This window comes from Hemitrygon akajei, chromosome 4, assembly GCF_048418815.1.
Source record: "Hemitrygon akajei chromosome 4, sHemAka1.3, whole genome shotgun sequence".
NCBI lineage: Eukaryota > Metazoa > Chordata > Chondrichthyes > Myliobatiformes > Dasyatidae > Hemitrygon > Hemitrygon akajei.
The window spans coordinates 155,376,315-155,398,258 of record NC_133127.1 but is presented as its reverse complement, the minus strand read 5'-3'; the positions used below and the strand labels follow the sequence as shown (position 1 = coordinate 155,398,258).

Below are 21,944 nucleotides of genomic sequence, written 5' to 3'. Positions count from 1 at the left end.
GATCAGAAATGTACTGGTGCAAGAATAAGTGAGTAAATAGAAAGTAATCAGTATTGCTCCAACTAATTTCTTACCTTGATTGTCATTTGTACACAAAGCAGGGACCTCGTATCGAATACATACAGTATTGTCAGAGTTTTTATTCCATTTCTTGACAACATTTCCAAACGAAAGTCTCAAATGCTGCTCAATGGTCCTTAACCCGAAGTGTTTAGTGTTAAAATAAAGCAAAGTATTAAGAAGTACAAATGGTGACTCAGGCCCTAGCTGCTTGCTGTTCCATAGATAATCCTCTTCAACTCGTGAAAATATCGCTCCTAAAATAAAATAGGCAGGGGAGATATTTATTTAGAAATTGCACAATGGAGAATAATTCTATAGAATACAGAGCTGAAGAAACTAGGAAAGGAAAGGACTACAAAAAGATTTAAACACTAGGATGAAAATTTTAAAACTGATGCACTGGAGAAATGGCAAGGATCCAATTCAAAAAATGGCAAGCCAAGATCACGTTTAAAGTAGATGTAGGAAGCAGGCACAAAAATAATTGTGAGCGAAGAATGTGAAGCTGACCGCAAGAACATTTGATTGTTTAGTTTGGAAAAGCAATAGAAAGCACAAATGAATGTTTCAGAGACACAAAAGATTCTACAGATGTTGAAAATCTTGAGCAGCACACATAAAATGTGGAGTAACTCAGCAGGTCAGATTGAGAAGTGTCAACTATTAATTTCCCTCCATAGTTGCTACCGAACCACAGGCCTTGCATCACAAGGTCACGTGCTTAGCCCCCAACTCTAACTGCTTTGTACTTATGACTGTGAGGCTAAGCACAGCCCTAATGCCATACTTAAATTCACTAACGGCATCACTGTTGACCAAATCAAATGTGGGGATGAATCGACATAAAGATGGAAACTAAAAATCTGGCTGAATGGTGCCACAACCACCAGCTCTCACTCAACGTCAGCAAGACCAAGGAGTTGATAATTGACTCCAGGAGGAGGGAACCAGAGTTCCATGAGCCAAAAGCCATCAGGGAATCAGAGGTGGAGAGGTACAGTGACTTTAAATCCTCAGTGTTATCATTTCAGAGGATCTATCCCGGGCCTAGCATGTAAGTGTAATTATGAAGAAAGCATAGTACTGATGTACTTCCTCAGAGTTTGTGGAGATTCAGCATGACATCTAAAACTTTGACAAACTTCTATAGATGTGTAGTGGAGAATATATTGACCAGTTGCATCACAGCCAGGTATGGAAACACCAATGCCTTTGAATGGAAAATCTTACAAAAGGTAGTGGATACAGACCAGTCCATCAAGGGGAAAGTCCTCTCCACCATTGAGCACATCTATATGGAACGATGTAGCAGGAAAGCAGCATCCATCATCAAGGACCCCCCCACCACCCAGACCATGCTTACTGCTGCCATCAGGAAGAAGGTACAGGAGCCTCAAGACCCACAGCACCAGGTTCACGGATAGTTACAACCCCTCAACCAGCAGGCCCTTGAACCAGAGAGGACAACTTTACTCACCCCAGCACTGAACTGTTCATACAATCTATGGACTCACTTTCAAGAACTCTTCATCTCTTGTTCCTGATATTTATTGCTTATTTATTATTATTTCCTCTCTTTTGTACTTGCAGTTTGTTGTTGTTTGCATATTGGTTGTTTGTCCGTTCCCTGTTGGTTGCAGTCTTTCATCGATTCTATCGTGGTTCTTGGATTTATTGTGTATTCCCGCAAGAAAATGAACCTCCTGGTTGTATATGGTGACATATATGTACTTTGGTAATAAATTTACCTTAAATTTGAACGATCCTGCTGAGTTCTTCCAGCATTTTGTGTGTGTTACTCCAATGAATGTTTCAGCCATACGTGAAAGGGGGCAGAAGCACAGCGTTTGTTTTAGAAAGCAGACAGACCGACTGACCCATAAGACACAGGAGCAGAATTAGGCCATTTGGACCATTGAGCCTGCTCTGCCATTCCATCATGGCTGATTTAGTATCCCACTGCCATGGCTGACAGAACAAACTCTCAGTTAGAAAGGATAATTACATTGGTTCAGGCTACATCCACACTACGCCGGATAAATCCGTAACCAAAGCCTTTTCTCTTCGTTTTTACCCTCCATCCACACTAAAACGGCGTTTTCGTCTCCTGAAACTGGAGCTTTTCAAAAATGCTTTCCAGGCTGGATATTTTTGAAAACGCTGCTCGGGCAGATCAGTGTGGACGGTGTAACCGGAGACTTTTGAAAATGTTATCAGACGGCAGCGCGCTATTTCATTGTTTTCTTGAACGCAACCTAACAATTTCAGAACAGATGGCAACGAGACTGAAGCCAGAAGAGTTAGAAATGTACTCACCAAATACTTTGACCCATAACTTACTGAATAAATTAAGTATACTGTACTCACTTTGCCCTGTTTTCTGTCCTTGCTCATATGAAGGTGGTTTACCTATTTATGCAAGTACTTCTCTGACAATAGATGTGTAACAGCCTAATGTAACATTGTATGGAAATACAAGATAACACTGATGCAGACATGTTTTACACATTTAACAAGATGCTTTATTAATGCAACGGAATTAGTCAGTTTTTCAATGTTCATCATGCCGGGTCAATCTGTCCATGAACTCCCTGTCGGTTGCCACTGTATGTTTCAGTATTTGTTTTTTTTTTAGTTTTAAGTTCTCCTGCACGAGAGCCAACAGCTGTCCGTTGTTTTAAGTTTTTCTAGTCTGTAACTACACAAACGCGCACATTTACGGCGAGATTCGACACCAAACATGTCGCTTGTTTTCGGTAGATGTGTCCTGCGCATACGCAGGAGAAGGAGATTCGCCAAAATCTCCGTTTCAGTGTGGATAGAGATTTTTTCAAGAACGCATAGTGTGGACGCCTATTGTTTTTACGCAAAACCGGCATTTTCAAAATGATCCGGTCTAGTGTGGATGTAGCCCGAGTCTGCGATGAGATTCAGGAGAGATGGAATTAACAGCAGATAATGTTTATGCCAAGGGCAAATGACCTTCCCAATGCCCAAACAAAAGAAACTGCTTCTTCTAGGATTGAATATTGGACCAGCAACCTGTCCACAGGAGCAGCCAGGCGATGGAGGTAGGGCATGGTACTGTCAGTGTGCATGTGTATACTGAGCAAACATCTTCAGGGAATATCTCATCTCAGAGATGAAGAGGAGGAGGAAGTCTTCTGAGGCAATGCTGGGGGCCAGAAATAGAGGTCCTGACAGTGATGTCTTGCTCAGCTAGAACAGATAGCTTAACTATAAAGCCAAGTTCTTTTGAGATAGACCAATTAATGGAGGGAACTACAGAGAAGGACAGTGAAGGCCAATTTATACTTGTGTCGAATCTACACCGTAGGTACGGCGTTGCCGCATTCCCTTTGTAGTAGCCTGACGCGCACCTCCCCAAAAATGTAACTACGTGCCGTGGCGACGCAGACCGCAACAACTGTGATTGGTCCGCTTGGTAGCATCGCATTTCGAGTTTTAGCTTCAGGTGGAAGTCAACAGGCTGTAGCAGCTAGCTACAACAAACTGGCATCAAGCAGGGTCCGCCATAATTTCGGAGGTCTGTAAAGCCTTATGGAAAGCATTGCAGCCAAGAGTTCCTTCCCTGCCCTTCAGTCACCCAGTGGGAAGCTACTGCAGCTGATTTTTGGTGACTACGGAACTTTCAAAACTGTGTCGGCAGTTTCTGTGCTCAGTTTCAGTCGCCATTGTTTGAAGTACACATGAAGAAACTCAATACAGTGGCACAGAAACCCCACCGCCAACTAGTGTTTTGGCGGTGAATTGCAGAGCGACACAGACGCACCAACGCACAAGTATAAATCAGCCTTAATTGACAGTCAAATATATTAAGTATGGATGGACTTTCTTTTAAATTAATTTCTCTTTGGGTTAGGATTAGGGCAAGGATGACACTTATTGTCCATTCCTGCCTGTAGAACTGACTGGCTAGTTGGAACATTTTAAAGGGGAGTTAAAAGCCATCAAAATCATGTGTTTGGAGTCTGGTATTGCCCAAATCAAATTTCTTCTCTGAGGGACATCAGTGAATTGGCTTTTTTTCCCAACAGTCTGATGGTTTTGTGATCACTATTTCTTAAACTATATTTTGATTTTAGATAATAATCACCAACATTTAAATTATCATACAGCTGTAGTGGGAACCAAACATACAGGATATCCCACATCACAGGTTCGCCCTCTGGATACAGGACCAGTAACTAAACTGCACTGCTACCAGATCTCTGAAAGCTACTAGAGTCTGTTAATTTTATTGAATATACTAGCATTGGGAACAGCCATCAACCACTTTTATGTGGATATTTAAAAAAACATTTGCAGATGTTTTCAGAACTGTTTTCTTGTTCTGAGGACTTGATATCCAATATGAGCGGTACTTAAATAACCACTTTTTCCATGCGTGGCTGGATGAAATTTCAACAAAAATTGCTATTGTTATTGCAATTCTTCTATTGAGCCCTTCTCAGCATACCTTTGAATGAATGCTTGATTTGTTTTGATCTTAATTTTTAATAACTTACTTGTGGGTAAAATTAGAATTGTTAATGAATCCATGTGCAAGTGTGCCCCAGTGTGTTAGTTTAAATAATGCTGTATTTAAAGCACTTGATTTTTCTAAATGTACCCAACGGAATGAATGTACACAAAAAGCTGTAATAACCACATTTACTTAGATAAACTGTTACTGGAGAAATGCATACGAACATTTATTACCGTTTGGCAGTATGCTTGGTCGCCAACTTCTCAAGATTATATTGAATTCTTCATTAAAGGTCTTGTAACAAGGGTCACTAAATATGTTTTCATTCCTATTATTTTCATATAGGTACTGGAGAAAGAAAAACAAAATTACATAAATCCTGTAAACAGTAAACCAGAACGCCAAAAATAGATTGATATCATTCTGTTCCATTGATAAACCATTGTTACTTGATAATTGAGAACTTTGTTCTGTAATGCATTAGAGCTCAATCAAGTCCTTTGGCAATTCACAATCAAAGTAATCATATTAAAACATAAATATAGTTGTGTTATTTTAAAAGCATTGTGACAAGTGGCCCAATAATCAACACAAGTGAGAGATTAGCATTTAACATGAAAGTGGAGAGGGTCAGTTGCTTTAAATTCCTTGGCGTCAACATATCCTGGGACCAGCACATAAGTGTCACCACAAAGAAGGCATGACAGCATCTCTGTTTTCTTTGAAGTTTACATAGATTTGGTATGTCACCAAAAACTTTGACAAACTTCTAGAGATGCACAGTGGCATGTATCCCAATTGGTTGCATCTCAGCCCAATATAGAAACATCAATGCCTGGGAATGGAACAATGCTAAAAAGTGGTGGATGCAGCCCACCCCACCCCGAGTACATTTACATGGAACTTACACAATAAAGCAGCATCTGTTATCAAAGATCCCCACCATCCAGGCCCTCTTCTTGATACTGCATTCGGGCATCATGTATAGAAGCCATAGGTTCCACACCATCAGGTTCAGGAACAGTTATGGGCTTAGAACCATCAGTCTCCTGATTGGGATGGTTAAGTTCATTCATCGCTACTCTGAACTGATTCTATGATCTATAGACTCACTTTCAAGGACTCTTTACAACTCATGTTCTCAGTATTAATTTTATTTGCACAATATGTCTTCTTTTGCACACTGGTGTTTGTCAGTCTTTGTTTATGTATAGTTTTTCACAAAATCCTATTTATTTCTTTTTCCCTGTAAATGCCTGCAAGAAAACGAATCTCCAGGTAGTATATAACATATACATACTTTGATGATAATAAATTTTCTTTTGAAACATAAACCAGAAAGCTGTCTACTTTGTTTTGTTTTTACCCAGTTTGTTGATCATCTTTAAGAGAGGAATGGCGACTCTTCAGAGCTTGAGCGAAGAATGATGGCTCTTGCAAATGATAATGACGTTCTGGGAACTGATTCCAAGAAATTGCATGCCTGGGTTCTTAAATGTACCACTTCACAATTATCTCAGTAAACAGGTCTGTTGCTAGAAAGCAGGATGATGACCTCTTCAGTGATAAAGATGTTTAAGTGCTTGCATTAAGAGTTTATCCCTCAACATTCTTTTAACTAAGGTTATTCTTGTACATAATCAGCTTAAAATTATGAAAAATTTTATCTGGAAAGCATATGATCTTTTAAGTGCAAACTAGCAATACATTTTAAAATTTCCATTAAATACTTGCTCTGTAAAATTATAATTGAGAAAATAATCCAGCAAATTCCTTCATAATAGAAAATCAGCTGGACATCATAGAGTGAATTCAAGTTATTTAAGTTTCCATTCTTTGTAAAATCTTGTTGAGAAGCACTTCCATAAATTATAGCTAAGATGAAAAGTGAGTACCGTATATACATCTGAAGAGCCCTGAAAGCATTCTCACTGGTAGTTTTAATGGAACTAGCTTAACCTTTACAGTTGAGTTAGCGACAAAGCTCTTTAGGAAGGAACGGTTTAATAAGTTGGTGCCAAGATGACATTCTTGATGACAAGAGATTAGAAGTAAAGTGATCCTTCATAGCAAGCATAGTCAACCAATAAACAATTCCAGGCAATCAACATGATCCCAATTACTTTTGTTGCATGGCTAATCAGAACAGATTACTGACAGGTTTTGAAGCTGTTGAATTTTATATAAATCTATAAAATCATTGTCCTTGCACTACTGGATGGACAGTGAGAAACTCAAGAAATCTGTACTTAGCTAAGTTTATTTACTCCAAAAACATTGAGAAATTACTCTGACCATTCTGACTTCAAGAATATTAAGTAACTCTTTACATTAGTAACATTAGCAATAAACTGGACTCTTTTTTATCATTAAAATATTGTTGATGTGGTCCAGTTGTGCAACAATTTTCATAAAGTACATAAGCCCCCATCAAGACGTGTAGTATTGTTCCTGGCAAATTAAATTATGTATACATTAATCAGGAAGCATAAAAAGCAAGTTCTCAGATGGGCAAAAATTGTCTACTCTAGGAATCAACATTGAGGTACAGCTTTCCATTCCATACATTGCAGATTCTGATTTAGAAATGGAGAGGAGCTAACTAAACTGGCACATTATGTGGTATGGTGAACTTAAAGGAGAAAGAGAAATTGCTGAAAAGCATATATAATTATTAAGAGGAATGTAATGATTTTACAATAAAATCAAAAGGTACATGAAGGAAGCATATTTCATTTAAAAAAATCACAGGGTGGGGAGAATATTAGACAAAATGGTTTAAGAGCATTCTGCACTGGGAAGCACACAGGATTTTTGGAAAAAGACCATTTACTAGAATATATTGTATCAAGGAAGTTATCAAAGTGAAAACTTATAATAATATGTGTAATACTTTCTAAAACCTGTGAACTAAGTTGATTGCAGCATTTAGACAGTGACAGTGTGGGTATCTAGAATAAGAAAGTTTAAAATCAGAACAAAATTGGGTTAAGACATTCTATCAAAAGCAAATGTCCTGAAGACTACAGAGAGATGAATACTAAGTTTTCAAAATCTTTACTTTCCACCAAAGAAACACAGTAAATAAATAATAGGGTGGCTCACGAAATAGCACACTAAGCTCTAATAAGACACAATGGCACCGTGAGGAGTGAAAGCATACTGCAACTTCAGTGATCTGTGGTTGATTCTGCACGCCGGCCCCATCACATCATGGCTTTCCACCAGCTCACCCACAATCCAAGGATGTACTTATTAGTTAGTTAACTGACTACTGTTAATCACCCCGAGTATAGGTGACTGGTGAGAAATTCAGAGGGAAATGAAAGAAAAGTTTGTAAATGGGATAATGTAACTGATGGGGTTATTCTGAGAACTGGCAGAGACTTCATTGGCTAAATGGCCTCTTTTTATGCTGTGAAGGACTATGAAAATTAGCAGAAGTGAAAATTTAACAAGCTAATTCCAGTTGTGGACATTTATCAAAATGCATTACAGGTTTTTTTTATAGACATCCCTAAATTGATTTTGTCTGCAAGTTGGAAAATACACAAAAATCACTTGATTTTGAACCCTACCTCCACAGTATTGTCATCAAAAACACATTAGACTGATTAGAAAGTGAAGTGACAGAGAGGAAACCAGTTTTGTGCTTCATAGGAAGAAATGCATACATATGTTGCACTTTGCTAACCACTACGCTAGCATGCAGTCCCAACATGGGGAAGCCTGTATACCAAGTTGGAATACTGCTTGTCCATAAGACATAGGATCAGATCTAGGTCATTTGGCCCATCGAGTCCGCCACAATGAAGTGCAGCACATGGAAAACACATTGACACTCATTACAACACCACCAATGACAAAATATGGTTCCCATTACTGGTAAGCCCACTTAAGGCCATATTGGTAACAGAATTTTACCCTCAGAACTCACAAATCACTAACCAAAATGCTGAGATATGGAATAAAATTCACTATTAGAGAATTTATTTGAATAAAAGCAGATGAATACAAAATTTTCACTTGCGTTTTTTGAGATGAATGATATGGATACTGCCTACATGGTCTTTAGTAAAGCATTTGACAAGGTCCTTCATGACAGGCTGATTCAGAAGATTAAGATGCAGAGATTCATTGCGATATGGTAGATTGAAGTCAAAATTGGCCTGGCATTCAGAAGGTACATGGTGGTGGTGGAGGGGTGCTATTCTGACTGGAGGTCTGTGACTGGTGATGTTCCACAGGGATTAGTTCTGGGACCTTTGTTGGTTGTGATATATACAAATAACCTGAATGAAAATGTTGATGGGCTGATTAGGAAGTCTGCAGATGACATAGAAATTGGAGGAGCTGTAGATATTGAAGAAGGTTGTCAAGGGATAAAGCAGGATATAGATCAGTTGCAGCTATGAGCAGAGAACTAGATGGAGTTTAATCCAGGCGTGTGTGAAGTGTTGTACAATGGGAGGGTAAATTCAAGGGGAAAGTATAAAGTAAATGGCAGGACCCTTAACTGCATTGATGTACAGAGGGATCTCTGGGTGCAAGTCTATGGCTTTCTGAAAGAGGCAACACACGTGGATAGGGTGGTAAAGGTGGCTTATGGCACGTTTGCCTTTAGTCAAGGCACAGAGTGCAAGAGTCAGGAACTCGTGTTGCAGCTGTTAAGCCTCATTTGGAGCCTGTGTACTGCTCCAGTCAATTTGTTACAGGAAGGACGTGGAGGCTTTGCACAGGGCGCACCAGGATGGAATGTATTAACTATACAGAGAGGTTGGATGAACTTGTTGGAGGCTGAGGAGAAACTTGATAGAAATTTATAATATTATGAAAGGCATGTTCAATAACAACACTTAAGACACATAGATAAGTACATGGACAGAAAAGGTTTAGAGGGATATGGCCCAAATGAAGGTAAATGGGATCATCTCACAAGGGCATCTTAGTTGGCATGGACGAGTCCAACGAAGGGCTTGTTTCTAGTCACTCTTAAACTCATAAATAGGTAAGATAGTCTTTTTCCCAGTGTAGAAATGATAAAGACATAGTTTTAAGGTGAGAGGGGGAAAGCTACCAGGGTGGTGTGGAAACAAACAGGATAGTGGCATTTAGACTGGCATATTGAACATGCAGGGAATGGAAGGAAATGGATCATGTGCAGGCAGATAGGTTTAATTTGGCATCATGGTCAGCAGGGACATAGTGGGCAAAGGGCCTATTCCTGTGCTGTACAGTTCTGTTTCTTGATTTATGTACAGTGTATTTGGCATCACATTACAGAGAATTGCAGCACAGATTATATTCTAGGAACGCATTCTCCCTCAATGCAGGGAAATCACCTATATTTAGCAGTAAGCCATAGAACATAATATTAGCAATTCAGGTCTGAAGAGATTTACTTACAACCATTATTTTATATATGTAACTAACCTGTTGGATTCCAAGACATAGATAATATAGACTATCAGGTGCATAGCGTTCCCCATTAGGTCTTCGAACTTCCTTTACAAACTTAGACAATCCACAATCAAGTTCTGTGGCTGTACATGACAATAAGTCCTCCTTAAACTGTGTTGACTTTGACAATACTAAAAGAAAAGTAGAAAATAATTATATTTTTGACTTTTTCAATATTACGTAGAGATTTTTTTGATTTTAAAATACTTCAATTACTTCACCTTTCCTGCCTTTATCATGTCATCCAACTTACAATGTCCTTGTTGTGTCCTGTTTCATACCGATTTTATTGGGTTAACAACTGGCAACCATGGCTTCAGCACCCCAAGCCCCAGAATTCCTTTGTGTTGTTATTTAAATCCCACCCCTATGGCCTCATTTTTTGACAATCTATTCTAATAATAATTACCTAACTTGGTATCAAATTCTGCTTGATAATCCAAATGAATATAATCAATCAGCTAGTCACAGTACAGCTTCACCTGTCAGCTTTGATTCAGCTGACTGTGGCCCATATCCAGGAATGTGGCTACGTTGCTTGTGGCGAATGTAGGCAAGGATGGTGGGTGTGGTCTGGCTTTTGGGAACACAAGTTCAGTGTGCAACTTAAGCGAGGTATTGGGATTCACATTTAGGCTAGGCAAGTTCCACTCTACAATATGGAAATCAGAACCTGAAACATCAAGGTCATCGTGGACAATCCCAACAGATATGAATGTTGCTGTACTACCATAACAAGAGAACTTGGACACACTGACATTGAGATTTTTTGCACTAAGTGAGGCAAATTGAACAGGAGACGGCAGTATAAAGAACAAGGCGATGGGTACATCTTTCCCTGGAAGGATAAAATGGACGAGGAACACTATATTTATAGAATGAACTTCATAATCACACCCTCCAGATAACTTCAATGCTGAGGTGGGAACTGACACAATTGTTTGGCAAAATGTGATCAACAAGCATTGCGCAGGAAAAGCAAAATCTTTCAGGTTCTTCTCCTGGATATGGCCTTGTCATAATGAATGAACACATTTCATCAGAGGGATAGCACAAGAAGTCATGGCAACAACAGGAGTCCAACCACTTGCAGATGACATTACTGTCTGACCAAGGACCAGCAAAAATGTTTGCATCATGCAAACCAAAAAGGTTATTAACTATTAAGGGTGTCAAAGGTTACAGGGAGAAGGGCTTGAGGGGGAAAATGAATCAGACATGATCAAATGGAGGAGAAGACTTGATAGGCCAAATAGCCTAATTGAGTTCATATGCCTCATCGTCTAACATACTGATCACTGCTCTACTGTCAATTGTCTAATTTACTCTTTTAAATCCATCAATCTGGCTCCAAACATCACACAAAAGCATTCCTTTCCAAACAACGACTACACCCACAGCTTATGTGATGAAGGTTGCTATTTTTGGTTCCTGGTTTATATACCAAGAACAGGAAGACTGGTTTGACTCCTGTCTGCTGTGAAATTTCTTCTTGGGAGAGACCTTGCTGATGCAAAATGACCACCTTGTGTCTTGTTGCTATGCTCACTCTTGCCATGGTGTAAGAATTATGATTTGAAGATTAAACTGTCAAACCCTCACCTATTAGTTTGGCTGTCCTTCACCCAGTTTGAATCCTTCTACGCCTATTTCTGTTTCAGTAAATCAGTTCATAATGTCATTGATCCTGTTTGTTATCTTTGTTTAATCATGCACTGGACTGTATGCCTACAAAGTAATCAAGTTTTTATCTGAAAGCTGGTTTAATTATTACTTAATATCGCTTTCTTTAACAAAATATAAATATTTTTCTGGAACATTAAATTTTTTTGGAAAATGCATGTTTGGAATTCTAAAATTATGCTCTTTTCTACTGACACAGCAATGCAGAAGACAAAATAACCATACAAAACAAAATTTATATATAATAACACATACAAAATGCTGGTGGAACACAGCAGGCCAGGCAGCATCTATAGGGAGAAGCACTGTCGATGTTTTGGGCTGAGACCCTTCGTCACCTATACCATAACTACACAATAGCCTGTTTAGATCAGCCCTGCTGACAACCTTGACCAACAAAAAGTTGAGAAATTCAAAAATAATAAGGCCTTGGGCGCAGGTGGCAGTCTTGTTCAAATCCTGGTGATGATAAGCTTTGTTTGCAAAACCACTACCTCACATCCCAATATGCTGAGAGGAAGATAATAGATGATCTCTTCCAGGTCAAATTCCCTTAAGCATTCAGAGTCTAGTAGGAATGGCCACATTTTTATAGATCCTTGCAATGGCCCTGCCTTGGGACATGATAGAAGTATACAAAATTATGAGTTTGATGGTCAGTCTTTCTCTCAAGATGGAAATGCCAAATTAAAGAGGGCATAACTTTAAGGTGAGAGGTGCAGAGTTTTAAAGGAGATTTTACAATGCAAGTTTTTTTGGATTCTGTTTCATACAGAAAGCGTTAGGCGCCTGGAATGTGCTGGCGAGGGAGGTGGTGGAAGCAGATGCGGTAACAATATTTAAGAGGCATTTAGTCAGGCACACGAACAGGCAGGGAATGAAAGGATAAAGGTCATGTGGAGAGAGATAAGATTGGTTTGGTTTGGCATCATGATTGGCATATACATTGTGGACCAAAGGACCCATTCTTGTGCTGAAATATTCCATGTTATAAGTGGAAGGAGGTGCGCATTACCTCATAAACCATTCATTCTGCCTACCTTGTCGAAAACCTTAATCACAACTTTTATCTTCTGAAAAGTTTGTGGCTCCTTGTTGGTCTCATTACCCATCTCACAATCCAAGAAAACAAGAGTACAACTACCGTCGATCCTGAGAGACCGTTTACAAAACCATACCACTAAACAAAAGTTCTGCAGTTGGCCTTGTAGTTTTTCTGAAGAGGATATTATTCCAACTTCTCAATGCCACCAAACATTATTTTTAAAAACTAGACCTCAATTTACATTTAACACATTTCCCTCCCCCTCTTCCTAAATAAAATGATACACATTAGTAGCATACTTATTTTTCTTTTTTGACTTTTGGTACTTTCCCCAGCAGTGTGGTTACTGCTGAGAAGAAGTAGACTAATGGAGATACAGTTACTTGTCCTGCTCAGTGAAAACAGACTATTCTGTAACTACACCAGTATCAAACAAATACTTACGAGCAGAGTTACATCCATCTACTTTGACTGTATTTTCACTCTTGACTTTTTTAGTTGCAATCCAATGCTTCCATGCATTTATACCGTAAGTGTAACTTAATGTGAATCCAACTTCAGATGTGGAGACGCTACCATCTTGGGAATGATTATCAGTAAGTGCCTTTTGCTTTGTACCCTATGAAGGCAAAACAAATCAGTGACATTTTAAAGTAATATCATACAACAGGATAAGAAACATCATTTGCAGATAGCAAATACAGTATATCCCTTTTTGCTTTAAGTCAGGAGGTATATAAATAGCAGGTTACGTACATACAAATAAAGTAAAAAGATAATTTCGATTTCAGCCAGTGTTTCCTTTGGATGAAGTTGGTGAAGTGAAGAGTAAATGATGGAAATTAAGGTGATCATGTAATGTTAGTGATGTTACATAAAATAACGAATCAATGATGAAGAAGGGGAAGAAGATCTAAATTCTTGATACCAACACATGCAGACAATTAGGTAAAGTTTTATTAGATGCAAGCTTATTTTTATATTATTATTAAAATCATACCAAATGTTTAATATTAAACATAGAACATCAAGCTGGACTTTCAGTTTGATGCACAAATCATCAAATATTCTAAGTTATGAAAATATCTTCATACCTTTCTTCTAGATTGAGGTCTGGGTTGCTCTTCATATTCTTCTCCAAAAACTGGAGGTAACAGATAATCACCCTCAGTATCCAACTCTTCTGCAGCTGTTAACACAAATTTCTCCTTACAATGTATAAGCTCAACAAGGAAACCCCATAAACATCACAAACTCTCTCAAGATCAATCCACGGCAGAAAAATCATTTTGATATACTCTCTTTAAGAATACTGCTTCACTAAGTGAGCAGATGCTTATTTCCAACTCAGAACAAACTCCTGAAGGTCTTAATCTCAAATCTCATTTCCCAATTAAGGGAAGTTGGCATTGCAAATTGTGATGTAATTATGGGAACAATTTGGTATGCAAAATATTGCACTACATTCAAATAAAGATGCAACAATTCTTTGATTAACCATTTCATCTGGTTAATGCATATTCCAAAAGCATGAAATAAATTAACCCTAATGCTACTGCCTGGGAAGCTTTTAAAAAACAAGTGAAGGCAACTAAAAAAGAGATAAGAAGGAAAGGATGAAATATAAAGATAAGCTAGCCAATAACAGAAGAGCAAACCAAAAGTTCTTTTTTCAGAGATATAAAAAGGCAGGTTTGCTAGAGCTGTTGGGGAGTGTTTAAACTGAGTTGGCAGAGGGATGAGGACAGGAGTGATAGAGCTGAGGATACAGCAGCTGGTATACAATTCAATGCAGTGTGTAGGACAGGCAGATGACAGGGCAAAATTGTTCAGTGGGATGAGGTGAAGTGTAACATGGGAGCAAAATCGAAAAGGGTGATAATACAGGATTGAAGGTTATATTTGAATGCACGCAGTATATGGAATAAGGTCGATGATCTTGTAATGTAGTAAGGGAGATTGGGAGGTATAATGTAGGCATGAGACATGACTGAAAGATTATGTTTGGGAGCTTAACATCCAAAGATACATCTTTTATCAAAAGCTCTGGCAGGTAGGTAGAAGAGGGTGGTGTGGGTCTGTTGGCAAAAAAATGAAATCAAATCCTTAGAAAGAGGTGACAGAGGATTGTAAGATATAGAATCCGTGTGGGTAGAGTTAAGAAACTGCAAGGGTAACAAGACACTGATGGGAGTTACTACATACAGGCCCCGGAACAGTAGATAGGATGTGCAATATAAATTTTAATGGGAAATAGAAAGGGCATGTAATAAAAAAATGTTGTGACAATCAATGGAGATTTGAATATTCGGATAGATTAGGAAAATCAGGTTGGTGGTGGATCCCAAGAGAAGGAATTTATAGAATGCCTACAAGATGGCTTTTTAGAGCAGCTATGTTTGAGCCCCCAAGGGGAAAAACAATTCTGGATTGGGTGTTGTGTAATGAACCCCATTTGATTAGGAAGCTTAAGGTAAAGGAATCTTTGGGAGACAGTGATCATAATGTGATAGAATTCACCCAGCAGTTTGAGAGGGAGACAATAAAATCAGATGTATCAGCAAAACAATGGAGTTAAGGGAATTACAGTGTTATGAGAGAGGAGTTGGCTAGAATTGACTGAAAGGGGACTCTAGTAGGGATGACAGGAGAATAGCAATGGATGGAGTTTTTAGGAGCAATTTGTAAGGTGCAAGATAAATACATGCCAAAGATGAAGAATTATTTTAAAGGAACGGTGAGGCAACTGTAACTGACAAGAAAATTCAAAGACAGCATAAAAGGAAAAGAGAGGACATATAATATAGTAAAAAATAATGGGAAGTTAGAGGATTGGGAAGCTTTTAAAAAGCAGCAGAAGGCAACTATAAAAAATCATAAGGAGAGAAAAGATGTGATTTGAAGGTAAGCTAGTCAATAATATCAGGAGGATATCAAAGGTTTTTTCAGATATATAAAGCGTAAAATAGAGATGAGAGTGGATATTAGACCTCTGGAAAATGATACAAGAGAGGCAGCAATGGAGAAAAAAAATGACAGATGAACTTAATAAGTATTTTGAGTCAGTCAGAGTGTCAGGGGGCAGAAGTAAGTGTAGTTGCTATAACTAAGGAGAAGGTCCTTGGTCAGCTGAAAGCTCAGAAGGTAGGTAAGTCACCTGGACTAAATGGACCACACCCCAGAGTTCTGATAGAGGCGGCTAAAGAGATTGTGAAGGCATTAGTAATGAACTTTCACCACATTTGGTATTAGTATAAAAATGGTTCTTCTGTAAGTGAATAACAACTGAAGTTATCCCTAACTACCTAATAGTGAAAGTTTCCAAACAGGTGACTTTAAAGTTTAAAGAAAAAGTTTTTCTACTTGCAGTGCAAATCTCATATACTATAACCACACACAAATATAATGTAGTTTTAGTGGTTAAAATATGAGTAAATGTGAAGTTTTTTTTTCCATTTAAAAGGGTGGACATACATAAAAATCAATTTCTATTCATAGACAAGTGCAGAACAAATTTAACAATACCATCTTTTTGTTATCCCTGTGCCACATTGCACACACCTAGAAATCTATAAATGCCAAAAAAATTGCATTAGCACATTGAAAATAACATCATTGCAGAATGATGCAAGTTTACACAAGCTTCTGGATGTTAGTGCCAGTTGCCAAAATTAGCTGCTTATTAATGCTTCTCAGGCTGTAAGCTCATCCAACTGAAGTTAATAGTATGTAATTAGCAAAATTTCCGTCCATATTGTTGGGAATAGTTTTAGTCATTATTCACTTACAGAAGAACCATTTTTATACCAATGCCGAATGCTTAGAAGTAATTTTATTTAAATGACAAATCACACTAAACCTGCCCTCATTGCCAAATTGTTTCACATAGGTATGTACACCCAGTTCATACTGAATTAGTTTACTGCTTATACTGAAGACCAACCATCTTTGTGATTCACGAATATGCAAAAGACACACGCCTGTTCCCAAAGGCGTCCACAAGGATCACATCACGAGAGGTGTGCAAAGGCTCAGCATCTAACACCTGAGCTGCTCCAGAGGGAATTACGTTTTTATCTACTCCATGGAGGAACGACGTCTATGCAGGCCAGTCTTCCAAATGGTAGCCCACACTCAAATTTTTAGCCTCAAAAAACCCAGAGTAACACCTCATAATTATGATCCCATTACTCTGTCAGTCAAGATAACCCTTGTTCCCAGCTTCTAGCTGTAGGATCATTCTAGGTCGTATCTGTTGAAATATACCTATTTGTTGATTGACTGCAGCATCTGACAAATAATTGACACTCTCACCTCTCCAAGACAAGACTCCCATCTACTTTTCCACAAATGCAGATATACTTGTCATTAGTATTTACTGTCATTACTGGTTTCTCCGAAGTGTAGTTACTCATGGACTGCAGTCATATCCTTTGAAACCTCTTTGATAACTTTCTGCCAGAAGGCTGTGACCTTGGCGGGTCACTGAGGCACTGCAGGTGATGTAATTCACCAGCCTCAAGTCCATTAGGCACATTCTCTGTCTGATGAGTCACTTGTACTGCAATCAGCAAATACTGTGTACTAACTGGAAGAGTGTGATGGCATTGTGCAGCTGAGTGTCTGAGATATGAAGGTTGGCACCGTGACAAATTCCACCACAGTAATGCCTACCATTTCTGACATGGTTATACCAGGAAACCAACAATAGTGCTGATAGTACCACAATCCTTTACATGTGTTAGCAGTGTTTTTGATGTTGGAACAATATTGGCAAATATGTACCTTATTTGCCCTTTTGCCATGGCCCATGTATCCATCAACCCCAGTACTCATCCTGGATAGATTTTTAATTTTAGTATTTAATGCATATGTTTTTGAATTCTTATTTCCAAAGTGCATTATTTCTGCATAATGATCTGGAAGCAGTTTCATGTCAGCTGTCTAGTGTGGGTTACTGCACTGCAAAAATTCTAGAAGTAAAAACAATTAACATAAATATGTAACACATACAAAATGCCGGAGGAACTCAACAGGTCAGGCAGCATCAATGGAAAGGAATGAACAGTCAATGTGTCAGGTCAAGACCCTTCATCAGGACTGGAAAGGACAGGGGAAGAAACCAGAAAAAGAAGGTGGGGTTTGAGGAGTAGAAGGTAGAGCAGAGATTCCCAATCCTTTTCATGCCATGGAGCCTTACCATTAACCGAGGGGTCCATGAACCCCGGGTGGGTGAGGGAAGGGGGATGAAGTGAGAAGACAGGTGGAAAAGGTAAAGGGCTGAAGGAGGAATACGATAGGAGAGGAGAAAATCAATCTGTATCTGCAGATGAGAATGACCCACTGTTCATAATTACATCTCCATTTATTGACATGTAACACTAAAATGAGGTCATTCTGGATACACACTTTAAATAGCTAAGTAGAGGTAAATTTTAAAATAAAAGAACAATTTTAAGGTACATACTTCTTGGAAAATCAATCTCAAGGTCCAGTCCAAGCTCATATTGATTACCAGGCATATTGGGTTGCTCTTCCAGATCATCTTTAATGGTCCCAAAAACATCCAAGAAACTTTCACCATTCTCATCATTGTCAATACCTAAAACAAATTTCCATAATAGCATATTATAGAGGTTGCAATTTTTTAATATAAAGATTAAATTCTATTCCTATAGATTTTTAAATCACTTCTCTGTTGACAAGGGAGCAACAAAAAATCCAGAAATGTCATTATTTAATTGTTAATTGCCACGGGAAATCTAAATTCAATCAATATTACTGCATAACTGATGCATGATCAAAAATGACAGTGAACTGTACTAATTTGTGATGCTCTCCTCTCTCACAGTTAATAAAGTTCTCTCTCTACCTGTCTCTTTCTTCAGTTATCTTCTGCTCTTACTTTTTAGTTGATTTGTAGTTGCCCAGTGGTCATATTCACTAACTACTAATGAAGCAGTAAGTTTTGCACAGTAGATTTGGTAGGATTTTGGTAGAGGTAGGAGTTCGTTGTAAATTGTGACAACTAGGCTAATACTCATACTGGAACAAAGCATTCAAGGAGAATTACTGGAAGCTGATGGGCCATTTAATATTTGAAAAATGGGTGCTGTTCTGTTGTATTTCTAAAGGCAGGATCACATACAACTACACTGGCAGGAGCAATCCAAAAATAAAACATTGTAGCGATGTGCTACACACAGCGCTGAAATAACGACATGCAGTCGGTAAGTCGTTTCGAGACTAGTTTATTCAAACTTCGCAGTGCTGGCATTTAATCCCTAGCACCCGCCCTCTCCGGGCGGAAATGATGTCGGAGGTGCATTACTAAAGACTCCCCACGCGCGCTGGCTATTTGTGAGCCGGTTCGCCTGCGCAGAAAGTGGGTAGCCACATAACCCCACCCCCAGAACCGACGATACACCCCCCAATGTCCACAGTCTGGATCAGCCTCAGTTTGGGAGGTCTGCCTCTGCGCCGCAGTGCCTGAACCTCGACCGGCTGCGCCAAGTCCACATGGGCTGGTTTGAGTCGGTCCACCGTGAAAACCTCCTCTTTCCCCCCAATGTCGAGAACGTACGTGGACCCATTGTTGTTGATCACCTTGAACGGCCCCTTGTATGGCCACTGTAGCGGTGCCCGGTGTCCACCCCTTCGTACAAACACAAACTTACAGTTTTGCAGGTCTTTGGGTACATGGGTCGGAGTCCGTCCGTGCTGTGAAGTTGGTACGGGGGCCAGGTTGCCGAGCCTTTCGCGTAGCCTGTCCAGGACTGCTGTGGGTTCTTCCTCTTGCCCCCTTGGGGCTGGTATGAACTCTCCCAGGATGGCCAGGGGTGCGCCGTACACCAACACAGCCAACGAGTCGTGCAGATCCTCTTTGGGCGCTGTACAAATTCCACGCAGGATCCAGGGAAGCTCGTCCACCCAGCTAGGTCCTCTCAGGCGGGCCATGAGAGCCGACTTCAAGTGACGGTGGAAGCGTTCCACTAGTCCGTTCGACTGTGGGTGGTAGGCAGTAGTGTGGTGTAGCTGTGTTCCCAACAGGCTGGCCATAGCTGACCACAGGCTGGAGGTGAACTGGGCGCCTCTGTCAGAGGTAATGTGGGCCGGTACCCCGAAGCGTGCTACCCAGGTTGCGATCAGTGCTCGGGCGCAGGAATCGGCAGATGTGTCAGTGAGCGGGACCGCCTCTGGACACCTTGTGAACTGGTCTACCATCGTTAGGAGGTACCGCGCTCCTCGGGACACTGGTAGGGGGCCCACGATATCCACACGAATGTGGTCGAACCTCCGGTGGGTGGGTTCGAACTGCTGCGGCGGGGCTTTAGTGTGCCGCTGCACCTTGGCTGTTTGGCACTGCGCGCACGTTCTGGCCCATTCGCTGACCTGTTTGCGAAGTCCGTGCCACGTGAACTTGCTGGAGACCAGCCGGACGGTTGTCCTGATAGATGGGTGCACCAAACCGTGTATGGAGTTGAAAACTCACCGCCTCCAGGCTGCCGGGACGATGGGGCGAGGTTGGCCGGTAGCCACGTCGCACAGGAGGGTCCTATCACCTGGGCCTACGAGAAAGTCCTGCAGCTGGGCATCTTGTCGTCTGCCTGCAGCACCTCCGCCAGTGCTGCATAGTCCACCCCCAGGGACAGGGCCTGGACAGCTGGTCTGGAGAGTGCGTCCGCCACGAAGTTGTCCTTCCCCGAGACATGCTGGATGTCCGTCGTGCACTTGGAGATGTAGGACAGATGTCACTGCTGGCGAGCCGACCAGGGATAGGACATCTTCGTGAACACAAAGTTCAACAGTTTGTGGTCCGTGAACGCGGCGAACGGCCTGCCTTCTAAGAAGTACCTGAAATGCCAGATTGCCAGATACAGTGCCAACAGCTCCCGGTCAAAGGCACTGTACTTGAGTTTGGGTGGTCGTAGGTGCTTGCTGAAGAACGCCAGGGGTTGCCAGCGCCCCTCGATGAGCTGCTCCAGCACCCCACCGACTGCTGTGTCGAATGCATCCACCGTGAGTGCGGTCGGAACGTCCGTTCTGGGGTGCACCAGCATCGCGGCATTTGTCAAGGCTTCCTTGGCTTTAACGAAAGCGGCCGCGGCCTCCTTGTCCCAAGTAATGTCCTTGCCTTTACCCGACATCAGGGTGTACAAAGGGCGCATGATACGGGCTGCTGAGGGGAGGAAACGGTGGTAGAAGTTCACCATACCAACGAACTCCTGCAGGCCTTTGACCGTGTTGGGCCGGGCAAAGTGGCGGATCGCGTCTACCTTGGCGGGCAGAGGTGTTGCCCCGTCTTTGGTAATCCTGTGGCCCAGGAAGTCGATGGTATCGAGACCGAACTGGCACTTGGCCAGGTTGATCGTGAGGCCGTATTCACTCAGTCGGGCGTAGAGTTGACGGAGGTGGGACAGATGCTCCTGACGACTGCTGCTGGCTATGAGGATGTCGTCCAAATAGATGAAAGCAAAGTCCAGGTCGCATCCCACTGTGTCCATTAACCGCTGAAACGTCTGTGCGGCATTCTTTAGGCCAAACAGCATGCGGAGGAACTCGAAAGGGGTGATGAGTGCCGTTTTGGAGATGTCGTCCTGATGCATCAGGATTTGATGGTATCCCCGGACGAGGTTTGCTGCAAAGTCCTGAATGTGCGGCACAGGGAAGCAGTCCAGTGTTGTAGCCTCGTTCAGCCTGCGGTAGTCGCTGCATGGTCTCCAGCCCCCTGTTGCTTTGGGCACCATGTGCAGGGGGGAGGCCCATGGGCTGTCGGACTGCCGTATGATCCCCAATTCCTCCATCCGCTTGAACTCCTCCTTCGCCAGGCGGAGATTTTCTGGGGGGAGCCTTCGAGCACGGGCGTGGAGGGGTGGTCCTTGTGTCGGGATGTGGTGCTGTACGCCATGTCTGGGCATGGCTGCCGTGAACTGCGGTGCCAGAATTGATGGGAAGTCCGCCAGGATTCTGGTGAATTCGTTGTCCGACAGCGTGATGGAGTCCAGGTGTAGGGCCGGCAACTTGGCTTCACCCAGGGAGAACGTCTGGAAAGTCTCGGCATGTACTAGTCTTCTCCCTTGCAAGTCGACCAGCAGGCTGTGAGCTCGCAAGAAGTCCACCCCCAGGAGTGGTTGGGCCACCACGGCCAGTGTGAAGTCCCACGTGAACTGGCTGGCGCCGAACTGCAGCTGCACTGTGCGGGTG

General features: G+C 41.2%; 1 protein-coding gene across 5 annotated transcripts in view; it reads right to left on the bottom strand.

The window, feature by feature from the left end:
• The window catches only part of zmym2 (zinc finger, MYM-type 2), a 151,955-nt gene that overhangs the window by 7,173 nt on the left and 122,838 nt on the right, over window positions 1–21,944 (bottom strand). For all 5 annotated transcript variants that reach the window (XM_073043675.1, XM_073043679.1, XM_073043680.1 and 2 more), the window contains 6 exons: window positions 18,208–18,342; window positions 13,835–13,929; window positions 13,185–13,359; window positions 9,986–10,143; window positions 4,786–4,900; window positions 75–317 (listed from right to left, as the gene is read on the bottom strand). In XM_073043675.1, the coding sequence (XP_072899776.1) occupies window positions 75–317; window positions 4,786–4,900; window positions 9,986–10,143; window positions 13,185–13,359; window positions 13,835–13,929; window positions 18,208–18,342 (921 nt within the window). The remainder of the gene's footprint in view (window positions 1–74; window positions 318–4,785; window positions 4,901–9,985; window positions 10,144–13,184; window positions 13,360–13,834; window positions 13,930–18,207; window positions 18,343–21,944) is intronic.